The sequence below is a fragment of the Diaporthe amygdali genome (genome assembly GCF_026229845.1).
Source record: "Diaporthe amygdali strain CAA958 chromosome Unknown NODE_6_length_1560011_cov_65_102424, whole genome shotgun sequence".
NCBI lineage: Eukaryota > Fungi > Ascomycota > Sordariomycetes > Diaporthales > Diaporthaceae > Diaporthe > Diaporthe amygdali.
This window is the reverse complement of record NW_026517026.1, coordinates 481,251-502,801: the sequence shown is the minus strand read 5'-3', so window position 1 is coordinate 502,801 and position 21,551 is coordinate 481,251. Positions and strand designations below refer to the sequence as shown.

Below are 21,551 nucleotides of genomic sequence, written 5' to 3'. Positions count from 1 at the left end.
GGCAGACCTCGATAATTGTAGCGTGGCGGACAGGAAGTCATGGCCTCGTTAATATAGGCGGACTAGCGTCACCACCGAGATAAAGCTACCGAGGAAGCATCCACAAGCACGCACGGAGGACTGTCCAAGCACGGGACTGCAGCGAGCCTACCCTGTTGTTCATGCTATCAATATTGGGATTCCGACTTTTTTCAGGCGACACTCAATAGACGGTTTACCCAATATCAAAATTCCAGTTTCTAATCAGATTGCTGCAACCTTCAAGCAGAAATTCCTTCCCCTTCCATTACTGTTCGACTTTTTTTCTAAGTCTGGACACTTGACTATCTTGAAGCACTTGGAGTGGCATATCCCGCCGCTCTATCGATTCATGCACTGAGCCTTCGGACCAGTCACAACTGCGTTGATGCATGGCAATGAATTACGTATCTTCTGAAGTTCCTCCTACAAGCTGATCATAGCGAGTCCACATGACATCTCCAGCATGGCGCATCAAAACGACACGACAGCACATGAGGTTGTGGTGTCGGCAGCGATGCCGAATCTGGAAACATAGTCCAAAGACATTCAGAACCAACGGTCCTGAGCTTTAGCCCTAGCGACTGCGCCTCGATCCCTTACCCTTCTAGGATGCTCTGCATTGCCTTTTTCTTCCCCGGAACGCCCCCCTAATAAAGCATATGCGACCAACGGCAGCAGTTCAAGCTTTCCGAGCTTTGGAGCCCAAGCTCTTGGGGGGCCGCCTCGCCGACATGATCGGACGGAAACAAGAAACCGCAGGCGGAGGAGAGAGAGCCTCCAAAGTCTTTTTCTCAACCCCCTCTCCCCCTCCCTCCACCCCTGTCGCAAGATGCAGCTTTCGTTGACGGCAGGATCTTTTGCTCTCTCTCGGCCTATATGCTGGCGCTAGCTCGCTTTCACTGTTGCAGTGCTCTTGGGCTGGGGGTAAAAATCCCCGATTGTGATGATCATTTCCCGCGTGCTTCCTCCGCATTCTGCTCTGCGGTCCCGGGTTTCGCCAGTGGGCGCCGAGGAGAGGGTTATTGTACCCGAGATAATACACACACGCACTAGCTACCATGGTTGAGTGATGGTCACATCCGAACGAGTGCTCAGACTGTGGGGTTGCGATGATCTCTCTTTTTGTTCTGGGCTTGCTCCCACCCAAGGCTCAACTCAACTCCCAAGCGCGTGCCACGCCCGAGCAGCGAACAGTGAACACACTCAACACAGACTCACACACCTTCAAATTTCATATAGAGCCGAGGTGTTAGTGATCGAGCCAAACACGATGGACCGCCTTGCGCTGCCCCAAGGTTCAACAGGCCTGATGCTGCGCGCGCGCACGTACACATGAGGCGTGCTCTCCAAATGGTTTGGAGCCGCCGTTGTTGACCCTCTCACATACACACACACACACACACACACACACATACCACAGCACAAACTCCAAGGCCCCGGCCGCCCACCCCCCGTGAAGATCATCTCAGCTAGCTCGGGTGCTGCCCCCCGGTCTCTCTGGCGGCCCGAGTCTCGAACCCCAAGGCGGGATCACCCAACCCAGTTGGGCGTCTGCGCAGATCATTCTTCATTCTCTTTCGCGGTTATACACAGTATTTTACCAAATGCATTTCGACACCACTAGCACTATCACCTCAACTTTGCTGTTGTTTGTTTTATGGGCCTGCAGCATCCTTCCCAGCCCAACTCAACCCACCCCTGGACGCTAGCAAGCCTCACCACACCACCTCGGCCCCAGGCTGCCCGACTTCCATGTGGCCCGCCCAGGTCGCTGTCGCATGCTAGCTCCTGGCCCCGTTGCATGAACATCGCAATAGGGGTGGGGCAGGTGGGGTGGCCATGGCATAGGGCGGCGGAATCTTGAGCTCATGCTTTAATCGCACGCTATGCTTCTGCTCTCGGACGCATCAATTTTACCACCATCATCATCAACCATCAATCAGTATCATCACGGGGTGACTGATGCTACACTCGAGATGAGCCTGGGGCCAAGATCGATTGGTCTGCGCCGGTCACGTCAAAGTGTCTCCTCTCCGGGGACATCATCTGATGTCATCCCACAGCTTCTTTGGAGCTTCTTTTCCGTTTCGTTCTCGGGCTGGGGCCCCGGCTTGGGATCGAGCTTTGCAATCTCATTACTACCTCGGTGACCAAGTGGAACGTGGGTTTGACTGGCTGCCTGGATCTCCTTCTCTCCAATGCGGTGTGGCGCGTCCTCACCTTGCTAGTCGATATGCCCTCACCTGTTAGCTGGTTAGTCTGGACATGCTGATACCTCAAACCCCACGCTGGAAACAGGCACCTGGATCTGTTGCGGATGAGTCGTATTCACTTCGGCCCGTCTCCCTTATCTGAGAGCATGGGTTTGGGAAAGCCCATCATCACTTCATCCGAACAATATAATACCGCAAGCGAGGCCGGGCCAGGGGAGCAGAGCCGTCGGTTTTATTCTCAGGCGAAGCCCCCGGTCCCCGTCGGTGTCCCCGACTAGCCATCTCCCCTTCCCCCGCCTCCGCGCCGGGCTTTCGCTTCTCGGGTCCCTGAAGAAGGCACCGGCGGACGAGGGGTGGAAACAAGGGTTCGAGACCGGAAGGACGGCGGGGGAAGAGGGAGAGCATTGAAAGTGCTACCTCGCCCGCGCAACACTAGTCGTTAGCAGCAAAGTGCGGGCTTAGGGAACATTGCTTTTTCTTCTTCTCAAAGTTCCTCGCTGCATTCTAGACTACCGTTCATCAATCGAGCTCCACCCCACCAACATGCACCACACCTTCCCAGCCCCCAGTCCCCTCCCTGCCAAATGCCTCTCCAAGAAATTCCTCAGTTATAGGCACGGCCAAGCACCTATACCGGGTCCCGCAGTTTTGGGTTCGTAGGATTCTTGCCATGCCACATGGTTTTGATTCCCCCCGAACGCCCTGCCTGTCCTGTCTGTCCCCTTGCCCCAACACATCTTTGGGCATTGCACCCAAGCCCGTTGGCTGATAGCTCCAAACCTTGTTGCGTTCGAGAGGCTTGCTTCGGGCCATTCTCTGTCCCCGTCGGCAGCGTTCGTTCACGCCCTAGCCGCGTCGTGTCTTGCTTCTCCCCCCCCCCCCTTCGCGTGTATGTCGGCTGTTTTCCGTGGGTGATTTTCTCGGCTATCGCCAGCCAAGCAGGGGTCACATCTCGTTGTCTCCCGCGATCAGCCACCCCATGTTGGAATATCCCGCGGGTGTCTCCATCTCTAGCGGTGTGGGGGGGGGGGGCCTGTGTGCGTGTGCGTGCGTGCGTGTGTGTGTGTCTGGGGAGGCAAGCGGGTCCAGCTCCAGACGGGACGTTCTTTACTCAGTACGTTGACCGGTGAGTCTCCCAAGCGGCACAGCAGACATGGGGATCTACACGCCGCCGGACCGAGGATGCGACGTTGAGAAGGAAAGGAACAAGCTAGGGCTATTCTAATGTCTTCTCTATGCCTATCCCTAGGGAGAAGGCATGACACAAGACACAAACCGGGGACCACATGCCTCGGAAAACACCACAGCGTCTATCTGCCGTGCCCGGCGCCGTTGCGAGCTCCTCGGTGCCGCCCGTCCGACCGCGAAGGGATAGGCGAAGGCGTCAAAATCAGCCTGCATTGGCTCCCCCTGCCTGCTTTGCTTGGGATGGGAAGGGCCCCGTTCCTTTCCTATAGCAAATCCATCCAAACTACAACGGGGGCTCGCAGGGTCTCCCCTCGTGCCAGCAAGCATTAAGAGACCCTGGGCTACTGCCTGCTATTAGGAAGGTGTATGCGCCGTTACGAGGGTGACATTTGTGACTGGTCAGATCGAGATAGTTCTTCGTTGTTATTATTCCTGCTGCTGCTCCAACTGTCTCCATATGTCTACGTATCTTTTTATCTGATTGTCAAGCCAGCCACCCAGCAAGCCAGCCTCCGCAACCTCCTTCCTCGCTTTCCCTCCGATCATACCCTCCAAGCCGGCGTCATCCCTGGGGGAGCGTCGCAGTCGGTTGCCGAGACGCCTCCAGCGGACAAAGGCAAGACCGGGTACGTGGGAATCCCTACTACCGCAGTCTCTTTTGCTCTTGCAAATCCGGAAGCTCAAGTCGAGCAGGCACGACCCCCAAGCCGCCTCTGCTGCTCACGTGGGAGCGGGAGCTTGTGGGCAGGGTTTGGTTCTCCCCACGAGGGAGGGGCGCGTGCCAATGCATATTGCATCTGCTATGCATCCTTGATTTGTGCATGTGAGTGACTGGGGATTTGAGAGAGAGTGTGTGTTTGTATATGTGTACGGCCGGGGAAGGCGGGGAGGCGGGAGAGCCTGTGATGGTCTGAGTTTACTATTTGCTTTTCTTGATGGGCTAGCAGGCTGGCTGGTGGGCTATTCTGAGACAGCTCGACACATGTCAACGGCTCGCGGCCGTGGCCGCCGCACGTGGGGCTTGGTTGGAAGACCTCCGAGGCCTGTCCTATCAGATACTGGAAGACATGCTGCCAGGGCATTACGAGCAACCAACCCCCCCCCCTTTTTTTTTCTCCCCCCACGCTGACTAGTGTGTGGGATTCGTGGGGAGGCAAGACGTCCTTGGGGAGTATCTATATTTTGTCTCAGAACAATGCACGTCAATGAGTAAGTCTGATCGCAAGGAGTTGACATCGTAGACGCGAGGAGGCTATCAAATGCTAAGCCACGGGCAAGAAAAGGGTGTGGTCGTCCTATGGACAGGGCTCTTTGCTTGGCAAGGATTCAGTGATTCAGTGTACGTATGACTTATACGACTACCCATCTGCCTGTTTTTGGACTGCGGTGAAAGACCATCGCATCTCCTCGGAACAAGGGACCTCTTCCTTCGACGCCTGAACCCATTCCCTCTATGCGATTTGGGATGCGTCAGCAAATCGGTCCCAGTGCCACTCTCCACGTGGGCAAATACGCGGGATATCTAACTGACAGCCGCAGTGAAAGCCTGATGATACACAAATAAACCCTTTCCCCCCACCCACACCCAAACCCCGGAGGCCGTCTGCCAAATCCCCCATGCGGCTTAAGAGCAATGCTATCACGGGCCTCGTTCATGATCTGCAATCCTCCGACTGAGATCGCCCGCGCATGCCCAGCGTTTCGCCTCGCCCACGCCTATGGCGCCCCCCCCCCTCAATAACTCGCAACTTTGTCTCAACTATGGCAGACCTCAGCTGAAGACGCCGACATCTACAAGCGTGTTGTCGGCGAGGGTCCCAGGAAGGCAGCCAAAAAAAAAAAAAAGAAGGGGAACACACTTCTGAGAGCCGGGCAAGCGCCGCGGCCGGGTCTCAAACTTGCAGTTGAGAGCGCGCCTAGCCCAGATACCCCATGCACAGAGGCACCATGCGGCCCTGCCGTCGCCAATGGTTCTTGTTGACACCGGGAGTTAGGAAACGTTGGGAGGTTTTTTTTTTATTGGGGAGGGGGGGGGGGGTGTTGGCGGGCTTTGAAGAAAAGCATGATATTCCCCGGTGTATGAGGTCGCTTGCACTTTTACACAACCGCGTCGATCTCATGCGGTGCGCGCGCGCGCCGGAGAAAAAGAAGCCCTCAGACCTGGAGCTGAAGCTGAGCAGCTGAGATTCCCCCCCTTGGCCTCGAGGCGGACGAGGGAGGACCAAACCCCATGCGGACACAGGGGGGGAGGGTGAAGCAACGACGATCGCGTTTCCTGCAAATGCAGGCGCGGGCGCAGATGCTGCTGCAGATGCAGCGCCGCCACCACCACCACAACCACCCTGCAGGCTGCAGGATGCAGGTCGACCGCATGCTGGCCCGCTGCCATCCCATCTCGTGTGGTGTGGCGCCCGACGCACAAAGAAAGGGGGGTGTAGGAGGAAGGAAGAGCTGTGTGCTGCATCAGGAAGGTCGCGATCTCGCCGTGCCGGATCTCTCTCTCTCTCATTTTCGAGCGGCGGCCACGCAACCCAATCATCCCGCATCACCCAAGCATCTGTACCCAAGAGTGAAAGGGAGGGGGGGAGAGGAGGGGAGGAAACCGAGATCTCATCCCGCCAGATTTGCTTAGCTTACCGGCGAGCTGCTCGTCCCCGACGTGCAGGAGCTCTCCCCTTGGCCGCATGTTGGGCCGCCTGGGGAAGGATTTCTGACAGGTCGCCGGGGGATGGTTATGCGCGTCTGTCGTGGTGCGAAGAGATGTACAAATGCACATTTTCACGCGCTCACGAGCTTATAATTTGTATGTGATTGAGTGCAGTGGTCGGCGCAGAATCTGGTTTGGGGTTCAATACCGAGAGAAAATGAATACGTGTATATACAGGACAAGATACGTGGACTAAGGAGAATGATACACATCGTAGAGACACGTCTGCTGCAGACCACATCTGTCCACCAAAAGAAAACCACGTCGGGCAAGCTGCTCGTGGCCGTGACAACCTGCAGCCATCTTGCAGCTGCAGTCCAGACCAGTCAGTCAAGACGCACGAAGGACGGTGCATAGACGCCCAGCCGGGCATGCAGAAGGAGCTGGCTCTGGTTACACAAGGACACGACAGGCAGCCAAGTAGTGGTTTTTGGTTGTTGTTTTTTTCTCAACCACCTACCGAAAACCAAGTTTTAATCCTCCCCTATTCCGCTCCATCCTCCCCCCCTCGGGCACCTATACCGCATCGGCGTATACCCCGTCCGGAACTCCGTGCCGTCCGCGCAGGAACGAAACTTCCCGGGCCCTTTCCTACCCCCTCCTGCGGTGTGATTCGGCGCGTTACTGCCCGCCCCTTTCTTCGGTGCCGCCGACTGCCTGTTCTGCATCTAGGTCACAGGCTCGGGTGGTGGCCAATGGGTCTTTGATGCTGCTTCGCCGGTGGCATGCATGCCCATTTGGGCTTGTTTGGACTGGGCTGGGCTGGCTGTCGAGTTTTTGCATTGCCACCCACATGCGCACGTCTCGATGGGAGTGCCTGTAGTCTTACCTTGGCCTGGCGTGGGTTCAGATTTGTTCCTTGTTCCGTCGGCGGCCCAAGTACTCTCTCAGAACGGCGAGTATGGCCCAGAAGCGGAATTGGGCCGCTCGTTACGGCAGGAAAAAAGAACAAAGACCTTCGGTTGACGACAAGTGTCCTGGCAGTATGGGATCTTTTGACTCCTTGCATATTCAAATAATTGCCCATATTTATCCGCTGCTGACTAGGCTTTTGCCTCTATTGAAACGATTCCTATTGCTTTCCCAGCCTATACATACGCATTTTCTGATCGTACGAGGTGACGCAATCTCGTTCTTGCATCTAGATAGCTACCTGCAGAGATTAGCACCTGAAAAGGGTGGCAGGCAGGTTATATGTGCCTGTGCTAATTAAAGAAGAATATATGAACAATATGCATACACATGTGGACATGTAATGTGGGCATATTCAAAGCGTCATTGGTCAAGTTTAACCGCAGATTGACTCTATGTGAGGAACATGTCACAGCCCTTAATTTATCTACTTTCTCAAGCGAGGAAGAGAAATAAGAGATATACCGCTCTTGTTTCCATTTGGAAACAAATATGTGCTGCTGAAGATAGCTGTGCTCTTTATTTACCGAGCAATCTTCTTTACACGCAACACCGTAGTCTAAAGGCGCTCACCAGATACACAATGGCGTGTCGTATCGCCAAAGGCCGCCGGTCCTCTGCTTTCAATTAGGCAAATCTTGATTTGAATGAATGGATCGATACACTGCCTGTCTACTTCTTCATGATCAAAAAGGCCAAATAAAGCCAGCAGCGTAGCAGACCGAGCTCTCTTCACCAGCCGTCAACAATGCATACTTCACACAAGTGTACAATCTACCCCGCAATCATCGTGACCTCGACAGGCCGATCTTCAAGAGCGACTTCGAATGGCTGCCCGACGTCGCAAGCGGCCGCTCCAAGTACTACCGGAAACATCCGGCCCGACTCCCTGGAGTCTGTGCCTGATTGGTGTCCTAATTGAAGAGCCTCCGCTAGTTTGGTCAGTGCCACCATCTTTTGTTTGGATGGTTTCTGTAACTCGGCTGATGAATGCCTCCGCGTCTGACGAATCGGTTCTAGAGGATGTCTCTACGGACTCGGTGCCCATGACGAGCCGGTACAGTTCCATGTTTCCATCAGCCGAGCGCGATACAGGGCCTACCGATCCCATGGCGATACGATCAAGCCGCTGCTTCTTTGCGGCTTGAAAGTCAGCCACGGTTAAGTTGAGCCATTTATAGGCAGTTCCAACGTTGCTTCGGCCGCTGTTTGCGGGTCGAAAGTCAACCGGGATTCTGTTGTCCCATGTATAGGTGGTCCTAATATTGCTTCGGCCGCTGGTCTGATTCTTCGCTTCTCGGTCGCCGGCTTTCTTCGTATTCCCAGCATTTGTATCAACTGGCGCGCTATAAATGTCATCCACCTCATACTCCTGAGCCGTTTGACTCAGATCATGGTCGCTATGAATGTTTGACCGGATGTTGTCATCCAATGCACCGTCAAAGTGGGCACCCTTGCGTGAGGGAAGCTTATGTCTTGCACCAGCATCCTGCTCGGCAGTGGGATCCTGGGCGCCGGTACGAGGGCGTTTTGGGCGGCGCGCGGTGATGGGGCTTTCGTCTTCGAGCGAGCCTGGTAGGCCCTGCTGAGCCTGTCTCGCTTCCGTGCCACGGCCCGCAAGATTATATCTCAGATAGTAATCGAAATGGCCCACACGAATTGGTGAAGCCGTGTGAATCACATTGTGCTCTTTGTTGACGCTCAAACCATTCTCGGTTTCCGGCGCTTTGGTGATTGGAGCCCTCTCACTACGAGGCCTGGGTACCTGGCTACGAGTATCATCCTAGTCATGCCTCGTTATCTGCTCCTAGGAGACCTCAGACCCTTTATCTGGATTCATTCGTGTGCCATTCAGGGAGTGACCCCAGACAGAGACCCAGTCCCGACCGAATGCGCCGTCGTAACTCTGGCCAGACCCATGGGTTTCATTGGGCTTAAAGCGTACTATCATGGCCAATCCTGGACCGCTAGAGGCGCCAGCTTTGGCGTTAATAGTGCTCTGCTTTTGTACTTGGTCATCTTGCTCATGGTCGTTTTGAGCCGGATTCTTCGGCTCGCTGTACGTGATGATCTGTTCGTTCCCGGGATTGGACAGGTGCAGCTGATAAAACCAGAAGGCTGCGCTGTGGGGAGGGCCACCTGTCGATGGATGCTTGCCAGTTGGGAACTCGAGACAGACAAGTCTACCATTGGGCCGAGCGAGGAGCTGTTGCATTCTTGCTGCCCATTTTGGTCGAGCCGACGGGGGGATGGCGCAGAAAAACTGGAATTTGGTCAGCATTGTGGGTTTTGCCGTGGTTACTCGGGAAAAAAGAAGGCAAAAGAGCATAATCGACCCAGCCCTGCGAGTATCGAGAATTGGGAGGTATTTTGAGAAGAGAAAAGGGCCTCACAGTGTAATCGAAAATGAGATCAAATTGCTCAGCACCGGCATCAACTAGCCAGCCGTCCGAGAAGAAGTCCCCAGAGACCCAGTTTACGCGTCCTGGAGACGAGCTCCGGTTCTTGATCCAAAAGTCCACTGCTGGGTCGTCGTGGGAGGGCGGCTGCTGCTTCACCGGTGCATCGAGCACCTCGTTGACGCTGTTCTCATATTGTCTGGCAGCATCCAGTGCAGTGGATGAGATCTCCAGCCCGACAACGTCGTAACCGAACACCTTGGCAAGGAGAACCGCGTCGTAGCCTCTTCCGCAGGCTGGCACGAGAGCCTTTTTCCTGGGTGCCGTGGCTGAGGTGGTGGATGGGGTGGCTGCTTGAGCGGTTTCGTGGCCAACGAAGTCGCTGAGCAGCCCAAGATCGGGATAGGTGCCATCAAAGAGCTCAGGGTAGACGCTGAGGGCCTCGTGAAGGGCGATACTGGGACCGCCTCGGTCCCAACTGGTGGTCTGGCGCTCCCAAAGCTGGTTCCATAACGAGCCGTGCTCTTGGAGGGGCTTATTCCTGAAGTGATCCTGTCGGCCGTCAGCCTGACGGTTCTGGTGAGGCATATTGGGTTGGATTGAGTGGTTGGAAAAGTTCTTTGACTATTATGGTGGGAAGAATGGAAGAATGATGCAAGACGATAATTGTGACGGTTTGAATGATGGATTCGAAATGGTGGATTGCAGCGAAAGGATAGCTGTCAGAAAGCTTACCTGCAAACTTGGAGTAGCCATAGCGGAAGGAGAGGAGAGGAGAACTGCTTTACTTCCAGGTGCACCTTTCCAGGCAGGAGTTTACCAGTGGTCCAGATGCTCCTTCTGGTTCAACGAGAGAAGAGAATATGCTTCTGTTCTGGAGGCAGTCCCGCAGTAGTCCGGCTGGACCTTCCCACCCAGCTCTGGAGTTGACGCTTGACGAAGCAGAACAACAAAGACCTAGAATTTTGGAACCTTTTTGGCGTCTCTTATAGATCTGACTTACTGTTAAGGAAAGTTTTAACCATTGGATCCCATGCTGGTTGTTACTGGTGCAGTGAGATTCAGTGCCCGCGAGACAGGACAAACGGCGACGGTGAAGACAATGGACGATGATTCATCGCCGAACTCGGGCAGCTCCAACCTGGTCACCCCGTCCTTCCGCCTCAGCCCTGCCCGAAGACATCAACACTGGCACCTGCATTTAAATTTCACTGCCCGACACCGAAGAAAGGCCATCCGATTGTCCCTTAGCAGTCTGAATGAGGCAAGAAGAAACGTCGTGATATTTTCTCAAATGTACCACGGCCTGGCCCGGGAATAAGAAAGGAGGCCATATCCCTGGAGACTTGCTTGACAGGGGGCCATTGATTAGTCGGACCACAGAAAAGATGCCTCGGCTCGGACGATGGACGGTCCCCCTGTTGACAACACGACTCCCACCGAGCATGAGGAACCACCAGCACAGGACGGAACAGATGTTCCACCTTTGACCTGAATACTTTCACATCTTTCCTTGATCTAGTTAGCTTTATCTACCACACACTTGCCATATTTCACGAAGTCAACATGGATGTGAACAGTCTTTTTGACGTCAAGGCAAGTGAACCCCGAGCTCAGCATGTGAGACCGCTCTCGCTAACACGCAACCATCACCGCAGGGCAAGGTCGTCCTGGTGACAGGAGGAGCCAAGGGCATAGGCCGCATGATATCAGAAGGCTTCGTCACCAACGGCGCCAAGGTCTACATCTCCTCGCGGGACGGCAAGGCATGCGACCAAGCCGCCGAGGAGCTCACAGCCCTGGGTATGGAATATCATCAACCCACGCCGTCTCTCATGACCGGAACCACTGACATAAAACCCCCCCCCCAGGCAAGTCCTCAGGCGGCAGCGCGGCCTCCCTCCCAGCAGACCTGCAGTCCCTCGACGCGTGCAAGGCCCTCGCCGCGGAGCTGGGCAAGCGCGAGCCCGCGGGGCTGGATGTGCTGGTGAACAACTCGGGCGCGGCGTGGGGCGAGCCGCTCGAGACGCACCCGGACGCGGCCTGGACGAAGCTGCTGACCCTCAACCTGCAGCGCGTCTTCACGCTCACCCAGCTCCTCATCCCGCTGCTGGAGAAGAAAAGCAGCAGCAAGGCGGGCTCCTCCTCCTCCGCCTCCGCCTCGCCGGCCCGCATCATCAACATCGGCAGCATCGACGCCCTCCGCGTCCCCACCATGGAGAACTACGCCTACAGCGCCTCCAAGGCCGGCCTGCACCACCTGACGCGCACCCTGGCCGTGGCGCTGGGCCCCCGCGGCGTCACGGTCAACACGCTCGCGTGCGGGCCCTTCCCCTCCAAGATGATGCGCGCCGTGCTCGACTCCGCCGGCGACGCCATCGCCGAGGCGAACCCGCTCGGCCGCATCGGCACGCCGCAGGACGCCGCTGGCGCGTGCTTGTTCCTGTGTGGCCGCGCGGGTGCGTTTGTCAACGGGGCCACGCTCGCGCTTGATGGGGGCGTTAGTCTGCTGGCTAGGTTGTGAGGTTGGGTTGTGGGGGTTGTGTTGAGGGATGTTGGTTGGGTTGGGTGAAAAGAGATTGTAGATTAGGCGGGCCGGCTGCTTTGTTTGAGATGCAAGATCCCCTGGCAGGCTGTCTCTCTGATTTCGATGCCTGGTGATCGAATGAGGCGCGGGAAGCGGTAGCTGTCAGGCATTCTGCCGTGCGAGTGCTGATACCACCTGCTGCCACGAGCTTGAGAATGGACGTGGCCGAGAGGCAGGGCCAACGTTTACATGTTGTTTTCATGTAATGCAAATGTGGGCCATCAAAGCTCGTCCACAGCCCAAATATATTTGTCATTGTGTAGACGAGGGACATGCTCGCATCAGTCCATACACAGATGAATGTTGACATGGCACGCGGAAGTCACCCTTGGGCTCTCTATCGTGCAGGAGTCAAGGCACCAAGGTCAGGAGAGAAATGCAAACATTGATTATGTCGGGCAGGGACGCCACCGACGAGTTTCATTGACTCTATTGTAAACATATCTTGCCCGTTTGCCGTGTGGGGACCCACAACCCACGGCCGGACGTGACTAGAACTCGCTCGGGTCCTATCTATCTAGAAGCTTATGGTGGATGCTTGGACTGGAACGTGCTGCGGCCATTACACGCATGGGCGGACGGACGGACGAGCGGTCGAGACGAGGCATGCCGAGACTCGGCGTCCCATCCATCTTCTTCCAACCCGCCCACCTCGTTCTCCCCGCCCCAGGTCTCAAACCGTCCGCATTACAGCCGCAAGAGACCGCCGGTCTATCTCCCGCCGTCCAGCTAATCAGCACGACAAAAAAAACCCATTGCAGAAGATGATTTGCTGAGCCCAGAAATCACAAACAGAATGAGGAGGGATATCGATGCATGGCCTCTTTCCCGTGTTCCCCTAAAAACTCAGCAAACTCCCGTGCGCCTGCTCCAAATGTCGTTGTTGGTGTAAATGCTGCTGACCCTATGCGCCGTGTGTATTGTATCTTGTTTGTGGGTGTGTGTAAGTATTGTGTGTGTTTTCGTTTCGCCCCGGGGAATCTTATCCATCCTCTTTCACGCTCCCGATCCGATGATGATTGTCATCCTGTCAACGCCGTCGGTCTCGAGCATGAGCTTTGCCTCAGGTCGCTGCGTTGCGCGCACGGACGTGGAGCCACTTCTTTTCCCATCCCAAAATGACAAATCGGTAGTTCGACAGAGCGGACGAATTGGAGCGGTGACATGGCCCCAGAGATGACAATGTGTCGCCGAGCCCATCGACGACGCGGTGTTCGATCGGATGGTCAGGACATTCTCGCGAAGATGCGACACATGCACATACCACCTCGACCCTGTCCCACAAAGATGGCCTGTGCGCCACCGTCCATTACCCCCCCCATCCATCCCTGGTATGCAAGAGTGGCCGTATGGTGGAGCCGCAAGGACCCTGGATGCAGATGCGAGGGAAATTCGCGCGCCCCCCAAATTTGGCCGAACCAGACCGAGTGGCGTGACCGAAGCCCCCAAGAAGGCTGCTGTGGATGATGGAAAACTTGCCCGGCCCAAATGGAGATGAAGAGGGAAGAATAACCACTTCTAAACCACCCTGCCAGCCCAAGTCATGCATGCAAAATATCATCCCATCCCACCAAAACTCCCCCACCCCTCCGGCACATGCTGAAACCTCTCTCTTTTCTCTCTTTGAAGAGCGAGGAGGGGGAGGAGTTTGAATCAAATGACAAAGGAATAATTCTCCAGCCTCGGCGAATTCTCGGCTAAATTATGACAGCCCGATGTTCTCAAAGTCCCTCACCATGACGGCGACCTGGGCGCGCTTGGCGGCCTCGGCAACGAGGGTGAAGTCCTTGAGGAAGGCGTCGGTGGAGGGCGAGGCCGACGAGGCCTGCTTTGCCTGCTGGCGGTGGCCGGCGACGGCGGGTGCGGCGACGGCGTAGCCCTTTGTCGCGGCCTGGGGCCAGTGCGAGGCTGCGGTCTGGGTGCGTTGTGTGGGCGAGGACAGTGGGGCTTCCATTTTGGGCGGCGGTCGCGGGTATTCTTGGAGGGTCGTGAGTTTATCTCGAGACTGCGTGCGACAGGGGAGGCAGGCAAATAGAGATAAGCCTGTTGCGCTCGATTTGGATTGCTGAGGATAGCGGTGATGATTCACGGAGTGGGTCGGACGATGGATGGGGAGGAATGTCCTTATCGCAAGGTGGCCGACTGACTTGGTCGTGTGAGTGGTCTTGGGGGAAGTTTTGTGGGTGGCGTTGTTGGTGGTGGTAGTAGGCAGCAGCAGGCTTGGAGACAAGGCTGCGACTTATTCGAGTATGCGCGATGATGTGTTTGCAGGTGAGTAAGCAGGTATGCGGTCACTCAGTTCGCCAAAGACAGCCCACTGTGGAGGATAGGATGTCGAGGAGGCGTCTTGTATCTCGGAATGGGAAGAGAGGAAGAGAACAGGAACTGATCAGGGTGGGCAGACCGGTTTCGTGAATGATGTGAATTTGGAGAACGGGAGATGGGGGGAGGGAACAAAGCGAGGGGGCGGAAAGAGAGGAAAATATGTGGACGAAGAGGGCCGAGGCGGGCTGGCGGCAGGGTCATATATTGGATTCGTTCTATTGATTGAATGGGGGAGAATGGAACAGAGTGCGAGAGGGCGAGCGAGATTGGAGAAACGTCGGAAGAGAAGTTCCTAATTCAGGGCCTTGCTTGGACTGTTTTGCTCTGACGGTGACGGTCGAGCGACGACGGTAGATGGGAGACTATGATACGGTATTTCGCCGAGGCAATGTGGGGGTCGGACGATGCCGAGTTGTGACGATGCCTCTGCCTTCCCTGTCCTGCCCTGTCCTGTCCTGTGCTTGTGCTTGCCAGTCCTGTCTAATCGGTCCTGTCCTGGTTTTCTCTGGATCTGGGTCGTGTGTGCGTGCAAAAGGCGAGAGCGCGAGAAGAGAGGAAAAGATAGAGGTGGAGCCTCGTTTGGAATTTTCTCGAGGCTCGTCAGCGTTTTTGCTTCCTTCCTGTACCAAGTACCCAGGTTGCTTCCTGCTGACACCCACACTGACGACTGGTCCGCCTCACAACCGGCGATGATCGATGACAGGCCGCCACGGGCAGGCCAAGTCGTTGGTTCGCAACGGACACGCCTTAGACAGGTTCAGGCAGGTTTGTCGCCTGTCAGCCTACTACTACTGTGTAGCCAGCCAGCCGGCCGGCCAGCCAGTTGACTCGAGTCGCGGTGCAGTCGAAATCTCGCAAGCAGCCAGTCTCGAGGCACGCACGTACACACACTCATAGGGTACCTGGCCCAGGTGAATCAGGTACTCAGCCGAGGCAAGCGTTATCAGCAGGTACGGCGGATGGACGGCTCGTAGAGCCACCGAGGTCCCCTGCAGTGGCGGGCAAACGGGTGCGAGAACGGGCGTGAACGGGCTCTGGGACCCCACAGTCACAAGTACCGATTGTTTCCCGACGGACGGCCGAGACCTGGGGGACTTGGGTGGTAATGTACCCTTGTACCTGTGTGCCGTCCAGTGTTCAATCGACAACCACCCCCCCAGATTCTGATTTGCCGCGCGACCCAGTTCTCTGGGGGCTTACGTTGTGCAAGCTCCATCGAATCATTCGACATGACGATGCTGCTGGTGCTGCTGATGATGCTAATGCTGCTGATGCTGTGTACCTAAGGAGGCCAATTGTGTATGCACATCCCAGATGTCCTCCTGTGTGGCCTGTGGCCGGTGGGCTGAAACGCTGGCCGGCTGAGGCTGGCTGAATGGTGGGTGGGTGTGAATGTGTGTGATGCGTGTGGTGGCAGTGGACGATCCGCCCATCCCTATGCACCCCTTCAACCCCTTCGCGTAAATGCTGCACGGAGGAAGGAGGAGGAGGAGACGGAATACTACCAGACCACATATCTAGGCACGTCCGCCGGTCTGTCTACATGCAACCTGGGCGCCGACTCGGTCAAGAATTCGAGTGCCAGGGCAAAATTCCCAGGCATCGAACCGGATCGGATCAATCGACGATGGCCTCGAGCGTCCCCCGTCCCCAATCAGGCAATTGAAAGCGCCCGCAGCCGCGCCCAGTTGACCCGAGATACGGGGAAATCAGCCACTGTTGCTCTACAGCGCACATCTTGGCCTGGCTTATCTGGATAAACTGCTAAGCTGGTTTCACGTGTCTCTTAAACTCTGTCTACGGCTCTACTCCAACAAACTAGCGGGACGATCTCGAGCTTTTCCATATCGCCGGTGGGGGGAAAACATTGGGCGGAGGGGAAAATGGGGGGGAAACGCAGAGAAGGGCGGTGGCCAAGGCTAGGTCCCGAGGCGGCCTCGCTTCACCGGGCAGATTCGAGGCTGCTTTCGCGACATTACGAGCTGCACTTTGGTAAGGTAGCACCAGAGGAAGGGGGGTTTGATTTCCTCAGTCGCAATTGAATTTCGCTACGAGGCACGACAAAGGATAGAAAACAGTTCACCACTACTGTAACAGGAGTATCGGACCGGAGCAGGACGGAGGGCAGAGTGCAGTCCAAGTGTAGTCCAGCCTGCATTTGCAGCCGCGCCTATAGAACAAGGCGAATATCGGCGGGCCAGGGCCATCTCGCCATCGCATTATAAGATAAACAATGCGATACCGTTCTGAGATATGAGCGAGATCCCGGTTCCTTCCCGGGGATATTCGGGATCGTGGCCTCATGCTTATCCCATCCCACCGCCTTTGAGTTGCGATATCGTGAGATGTGGTCCAGGGTCTTGATTAGTTTTTTTCCCTTCCCTCGTTGTCCCTGACCCACAAGCGACGGGGGAAGCATGGGGTTGGATTGGCCTTAGTAGGACCGAGTTGACAAAAGATGGACCCCTGGCCGAGAACCTGCATGTCCCGCTCTGCACGGCACGGCATGGCATGGCATAGCATGGCATGGCATGCGCATGGCGTGGGCATGGAACACCTGTAAATGCATGAATAAGTCCTCCAGAGTTTTTTTTTCCGTCTATCGTCTCTGCCCTGCCATCATCAACCGCCAGCAACAACAGGTTCTGCTTGCTCCTCTCTCGGCGATATTGTACGAATTTGGGGAGAAGAGGGGAGGGGGAAGAGAGATCATCCACCACTGTACACGTATTGATAGTCAGTCACTTGGCAATCGCATCATCCAGAGTGCCTCGCACACCCTTACATGCCTCATATGCCCGCCTGACGTAAATGGGGTCGACGATCTGGAGATGCACGAGTCGCCGTCGCCCAGACAATTGGATGCTGTCTGGTGCACCAGCGGCACGGTGCACACGTGCAGACGGAACCTGGGTAAAAAAAACCTTGGGGTCGCTGCAGGGATCATCTCTACTTTGCTGCAGGTCTTGCAAGGTTTGGGAGAGGGTTTGGAGGGGCTGGGATTGGCATTGGGCTTTTGGCTTTTGGCTATTCCGAACTTTCGAATCTTCGATAAGTTTTTTTTTTCTTCGCCTCGGCCTACGGAAGCATTATCACCGCCAATTCTTGACAGCCTTGTCCACCCACCCCTACAGTAGTTCCCATATCTGTACCCATAGCCGTACCCAGCCTTCTTGGCCCTAGCCTTGCTCGCAATCGGCTGCGTCACTCTTGCAGCAAGGATCCACCTTTGACATCCCACCTCTGGCCCTTGACCCTCGACCCTCGACCCTTCGGCCTTTGATCCGGGCGGAACAGCTTTGTCCGTCGCATAGCCCGCTCCGATACCAACAAAGCAAGGCTCAGCAGTCCTCCTCTGCAGCCACTCAGCCAGCTGTTGCCGTACCGCGGGCCATGTCAATGCCATGACAGACAACACCTCCTCGTCCTCGTCGGGCGGCACCAGCAGCAGCTGGGTCCCACCAGTGCCCGCGCCCCTCCAGCGCCTGTTCGACGCCGTGCCCCTTGTCACCTACGGTCCCAACCAGCTGCCCTACCGCTCGCCTGGCCCCTCGGAGCTGCCCATCCTTCATGTCTTCATCTCGGAGCACGATGCTGCCCGGGGCGCCCCCAGCTTCAACCCCTCGTGTCTGAAGTGGCAGGTCAGTATGCCTTGGTCTCTCAGTCTCACAGCTGTGTGCTCCTCCAGCTACCTCGGAGCTCCACAGGACCAGCTCCCGGAGCTCTGACTACCGGCCACTCCGATCCTTGCCCTCCGTCACTCGTCTCCCCTGAGCTTCAACAACAGCACCACCATCCTATCTTGACCTCACCAAGCTAATCAACGGCAAACAATTCAGACCTTCCTACGAATAGCTGGCGTCAAGTTCCACCTCAAGCCCTCAACAAACCACGCCTCGCCCACCGGCGCCCTCCCCTTCCTGCTCCCCCCTCTATCCGCCCTCGCCCCGACCACAACAACACCAACAACAACAAAAGCCGCCACCACCAGCAGCAGCGACAAACATGCCCGCCTCGACGGCAGAAGCACCCAGCCCATCCCTTCCTCAAGGCTAGAAGCCTACGCGTCCCGGCACGGCGCCCTCCCGCCCGCGACCGTGACCCCGCAGGCGCCCACCCCCCAGCTGCAGTCGCAATCCCGCCGCCGCCAGGCCTACGAGTCGCTGGTCGACGGGCCCCTCCGCACCGCCTGGCTCTACGCCCTGTACCTGTCCGCGCCCAACGAAGGCCTACTGCGCCGCTGGTACGTCGACCCGTGCTCGCGCTCCGCCCTCGTCCGCGACGCCCTGCTGCGCCGGCTGCGCGCTGCCGCCAGGGCCGAGGTTGCCAAGTCTGCCGAGGCGACTACCACCAATAGCGGGGTTGGTGGTGGTGCTGGTGGTGGGTCTGGAAAGGCTGGCTGGAAGCTGGAGGGCAACGTCGGCGACCTGCTCGCCTGGGCCCTGGGCGGGACCGCCGCCATCGACCCGGAGCGCATCTACGCCGACGCGCGGCGGGCGCTCGACGCCCTCGAGACGCTGCTGTATGCCGGTGCTGAGCGGGAGGCCGTTGATGGCCGGGCTGGGAGTGGGTGGTTCTTTGGCGCGCCGCACCCGACGCTCTTCGATGCTGCCGTCTTCAGCTATGTTTACTTGATCCTGCACGGCGCGCGGGCGTCCTCGGGTGGTGGTGGTGGTGGTGAGGATTTCCATGGCGGCGAGCCGTGGGGTGATGATACGCTGCGGCGGATCGTACTGAAGTGCCCACGGCTCGTTGGCCACGCGCGGAGGATACTCGATTCGTACTGGGGGGATCTGGGTGAGGGCGGTTGGGCTTCGCTCGATCAATAGAGGGACGAGGTGAAGTGTAATCGGCTTTACATCCGATACGGCACCACTCGCTTGGTCTGAGTGCAGCCAGCCTTGAGAGTCTCAACTCAACCTTTTATAGCCACTCTCCGGCGAACCGGCCCACGCAGCCCCAGCCACGCAGCGCGCGTCCTCGACCGTCTACCATCTATCAGCCTTGCCCACATCAGAGTGCTGTTGGCTGTCAGGACACTACGGGTGGACCAAGGCTTGGACTGTTCTCTGGCGGTTAGTATACACACACATATACACAACCCGCAAAGTGAGGCGAAAGCACATCAAAACAGCGAGAGCTTGGAGCCGGCAGGACTGCTTGAGTGACAGGTGTGTGTAGGTGACATGGACAGACAATCCTGCAGGGCCAGGCACCATATTATCATAAGGCAGTAGCTGCACGCCGGCTAGCCGGGTGTACTGAGCACCGTCAATATCTCATTCACATCCAATACACAGATAGATGAGGTCCGAAGGTAGATACCCCACTTCCAAACAAGAGATCAAGAAAAATATAGTATTGAGAGCACAACTGCGGTCCCTTCTCAGTCCCAACTGTCATTTGTGATTCTCCGAGAGCTGTGGACCTGTGGATGAGACAAAGGGAGCACCTTGCACGGGCGAGGCGGCCAGCTCCTTGCCTGACGCTGAATCTGCTCTTGTCCCATCGTATGTGGACTGTCGAATATCATACCGTTTCAGGGTTCACACCAAATCAGCTGGCGTCCTCATGCAACCACAGACCTCGACAGCGATGAGAGCCCCTATCTCGCGAGCCCTAGACGTGCTCGACACACCCTATTCCCGCAAAACCGGTGCCGCAAGAAATAGACATATAGATGAGTGCTATGCCACTGACAATGGGCGACGGTTTCATTGTCATCTGGATTAATAAATCCGCTCCTTCAGTTCCACACCATCCACCCCTGGCCCTCCACTTCCTCCCTCTATAAGCCGCAGATCTATATGTACACGACGAAGTGGTGAAGCTCAACATACGCATATATACATCAAAGGTACTATGCGATTCCTCATGTCTTTTTTTGTGTCTTGATTTTCTTTCTCCCTGATTTCATCCTCGACTCGCGCATTGGTCTCGTCAGCAACCGTTCACGTCCCTCCTTCGATCCGGTCTGCATTTATCATTACCACCCCCCCCCCCCCATTTCCATACATACTCAACTCCACTCCACCTCACAGACGCCATAGCCGCACCCCAAGCATCCCGCCTACAGTGTTCAAGCATCGCATCGCCCTCTCTTCGGCTGCGGTACGTGATAGCGGCAAGAACACGAGTAAGGAAAGAAAGAGGACACACCAGACCAGAAAGCCCCCCCCTGCTTCCACGGCAAGCGGATGGGGACTGCAATGTAATGCTTGTATGATCAGATGACGAAAAGGGGAGTGCCACACCGAAGAAAACACACACGACCCATCGATGGAAACCAACGACACCTGGAGGTGAGAGTCATGGGAAAATGAGTGGGAGAGTCTCCCCATCCAACGCCAAAAGGTATGATCAAGCCGAGTCAAGTCGAATAACGCCATCCACTCCATCACAGAACAAGAAGCTCAGTAAACAAGGGACCAAAAAGGGCTCCGAGAGGGCGAGAGAGAGAAGAGTATTAAACGCCAGTATACCTACCTAACCGAGCAGACCAAAAGATAAAACAGACGACCAGGCATCAACGCCTCTTTCTCCCCCAACCAATTTACCAGAGCCAGGGAAACTCCTCACAATCAAGTCAAATCACCAAACCAATCAATGCTTCCACCCATTCATCTGTCCTTACTTCCATGCGCACTTGCCCGTCTGTCTGTTCGCAAGCCTGTCATCTTTCTCGTTCTTCTCTCTCCCTCTCTCGTCCTCGCTCGCATTTGTGCAATCATCCAGCTCGGTCCTCTCATCTCCCACGACCGGATAAAAAGATGAAGAATATGTATTTACTGCTGCCGCTGCCGCTGTTGCCACAGCCGCTAGTCGGGTGCTCGTCGGTCGATGTTTCTTGGTTTGTGAGTTGGTGGGAGATAGATAGCTCTCTCTAGCCGAACCGAGAGCTAACTAATGATTCCACCGCCTCAGTGAAATTAAGAAAGACCAACGGGGTAAAAACGATAAGCTGAAGAAGGCCGTGAATAGCCCACGACTTCCTCTCTAAATGCAATGTGACCGAGCTGGTAACTTGGGGCGCCGAACGTGATGAGTTTCATTACAGCCCCGGATGGAGGGCTATGTCTAGCCATGCCGAAAAAGAAAAAAAGGACGGTCATGCGGGCAGATAGGCGACAAAGCCCAATGGCCTTTCGTTGATCTGCCGATTGCCGTCGCTTGCACACCCAAAGCAACGCCCAACCTAG

General features: G+C 56.2%; 4 protein-coding genes across 4 annotated transcripts; 2 read left to right on the top strand and 2 right to left on the bottom strand.

The window, feature by feature from the left end:
- Positions 1-7,852: 7,852 nt before the first annotated feature.
- J7T55_000905 (uncharacterized protein) lies at positions 7,853-10,028 on the bottom strand (the record flags this gene model as incomplete). Its single annotated transcript, XM_053140168.1, has 3 exons — positions 7,853-8,806; positions 8,987-9,304; positions 9,435-10,028. The coding sequence occupies 3 exons, from the start codon at positions 10,026-10,028 to the stop codon at positions 7,853-7,855; spliced, it is 1,866 nt and encodes a 621-aa protein (XP_052996555.1).
- A 978-nt stretch (positions 10,029-11,006) lies between these two features.
- Positions 11,007-11,964, top strand: J7T55_000904 (short chain dehydrogenase reductase family; the record flags this gene model as incomplete). The annotated part of the gene is made up of 3 exons (XM_053140167.1): positions 11,007-11,012; positions 11,099-11,243; positions 11,312-11,964. The coding sequence occupies 3 exons, from the start codon at positions 11,007-11,009 to the stop codon at positions 11,962-11,964; spliced, it is 804 nt and encodes a 267-aa protein (XP_052996554.1).
- A 1,765-nt stretch (positions 11,965-13,729) lies between these two features.
- J7T55_000903 (uncharacterized protein) lies at positions 13,730-13,981 on the bottom strand (the record flags this gene model as incomplete). The annotated part of the gene is made up of 1 exon (XM_053140166.1): positions 13,730-13,981. The coding sequence occupies one exon, from the start codon at positions 13,979-13,981 to the stop codon at positions 13,730-13,732; it is 252 nt and encodes an 83-aa protein (XP_052996553.1).
- Positions 13,982-17,756: 3,775 nt separating this feature from the next.
- J7T55_000902 (topogenesis of outer membrane beta barrel proteins 38) lies at positions 17,757-19,181 on the top strand (the record flags this gene model as incomplete). The annotated part of the gene is made up of 2 exons (XM_053140165.1): positions 17,757-17,993; positions 18,192-19,181. The coding sequence occupies 2 exons, from the start codon at positions 17,757-17,759 to the stop codon at positions 19,179-19,181; spliced, it is 1,227 nt and encodes a 408-aa protein (XP_052996552.1).
- Positions 19,182-21,551: the final 2,370 nt, after the last annotated feature.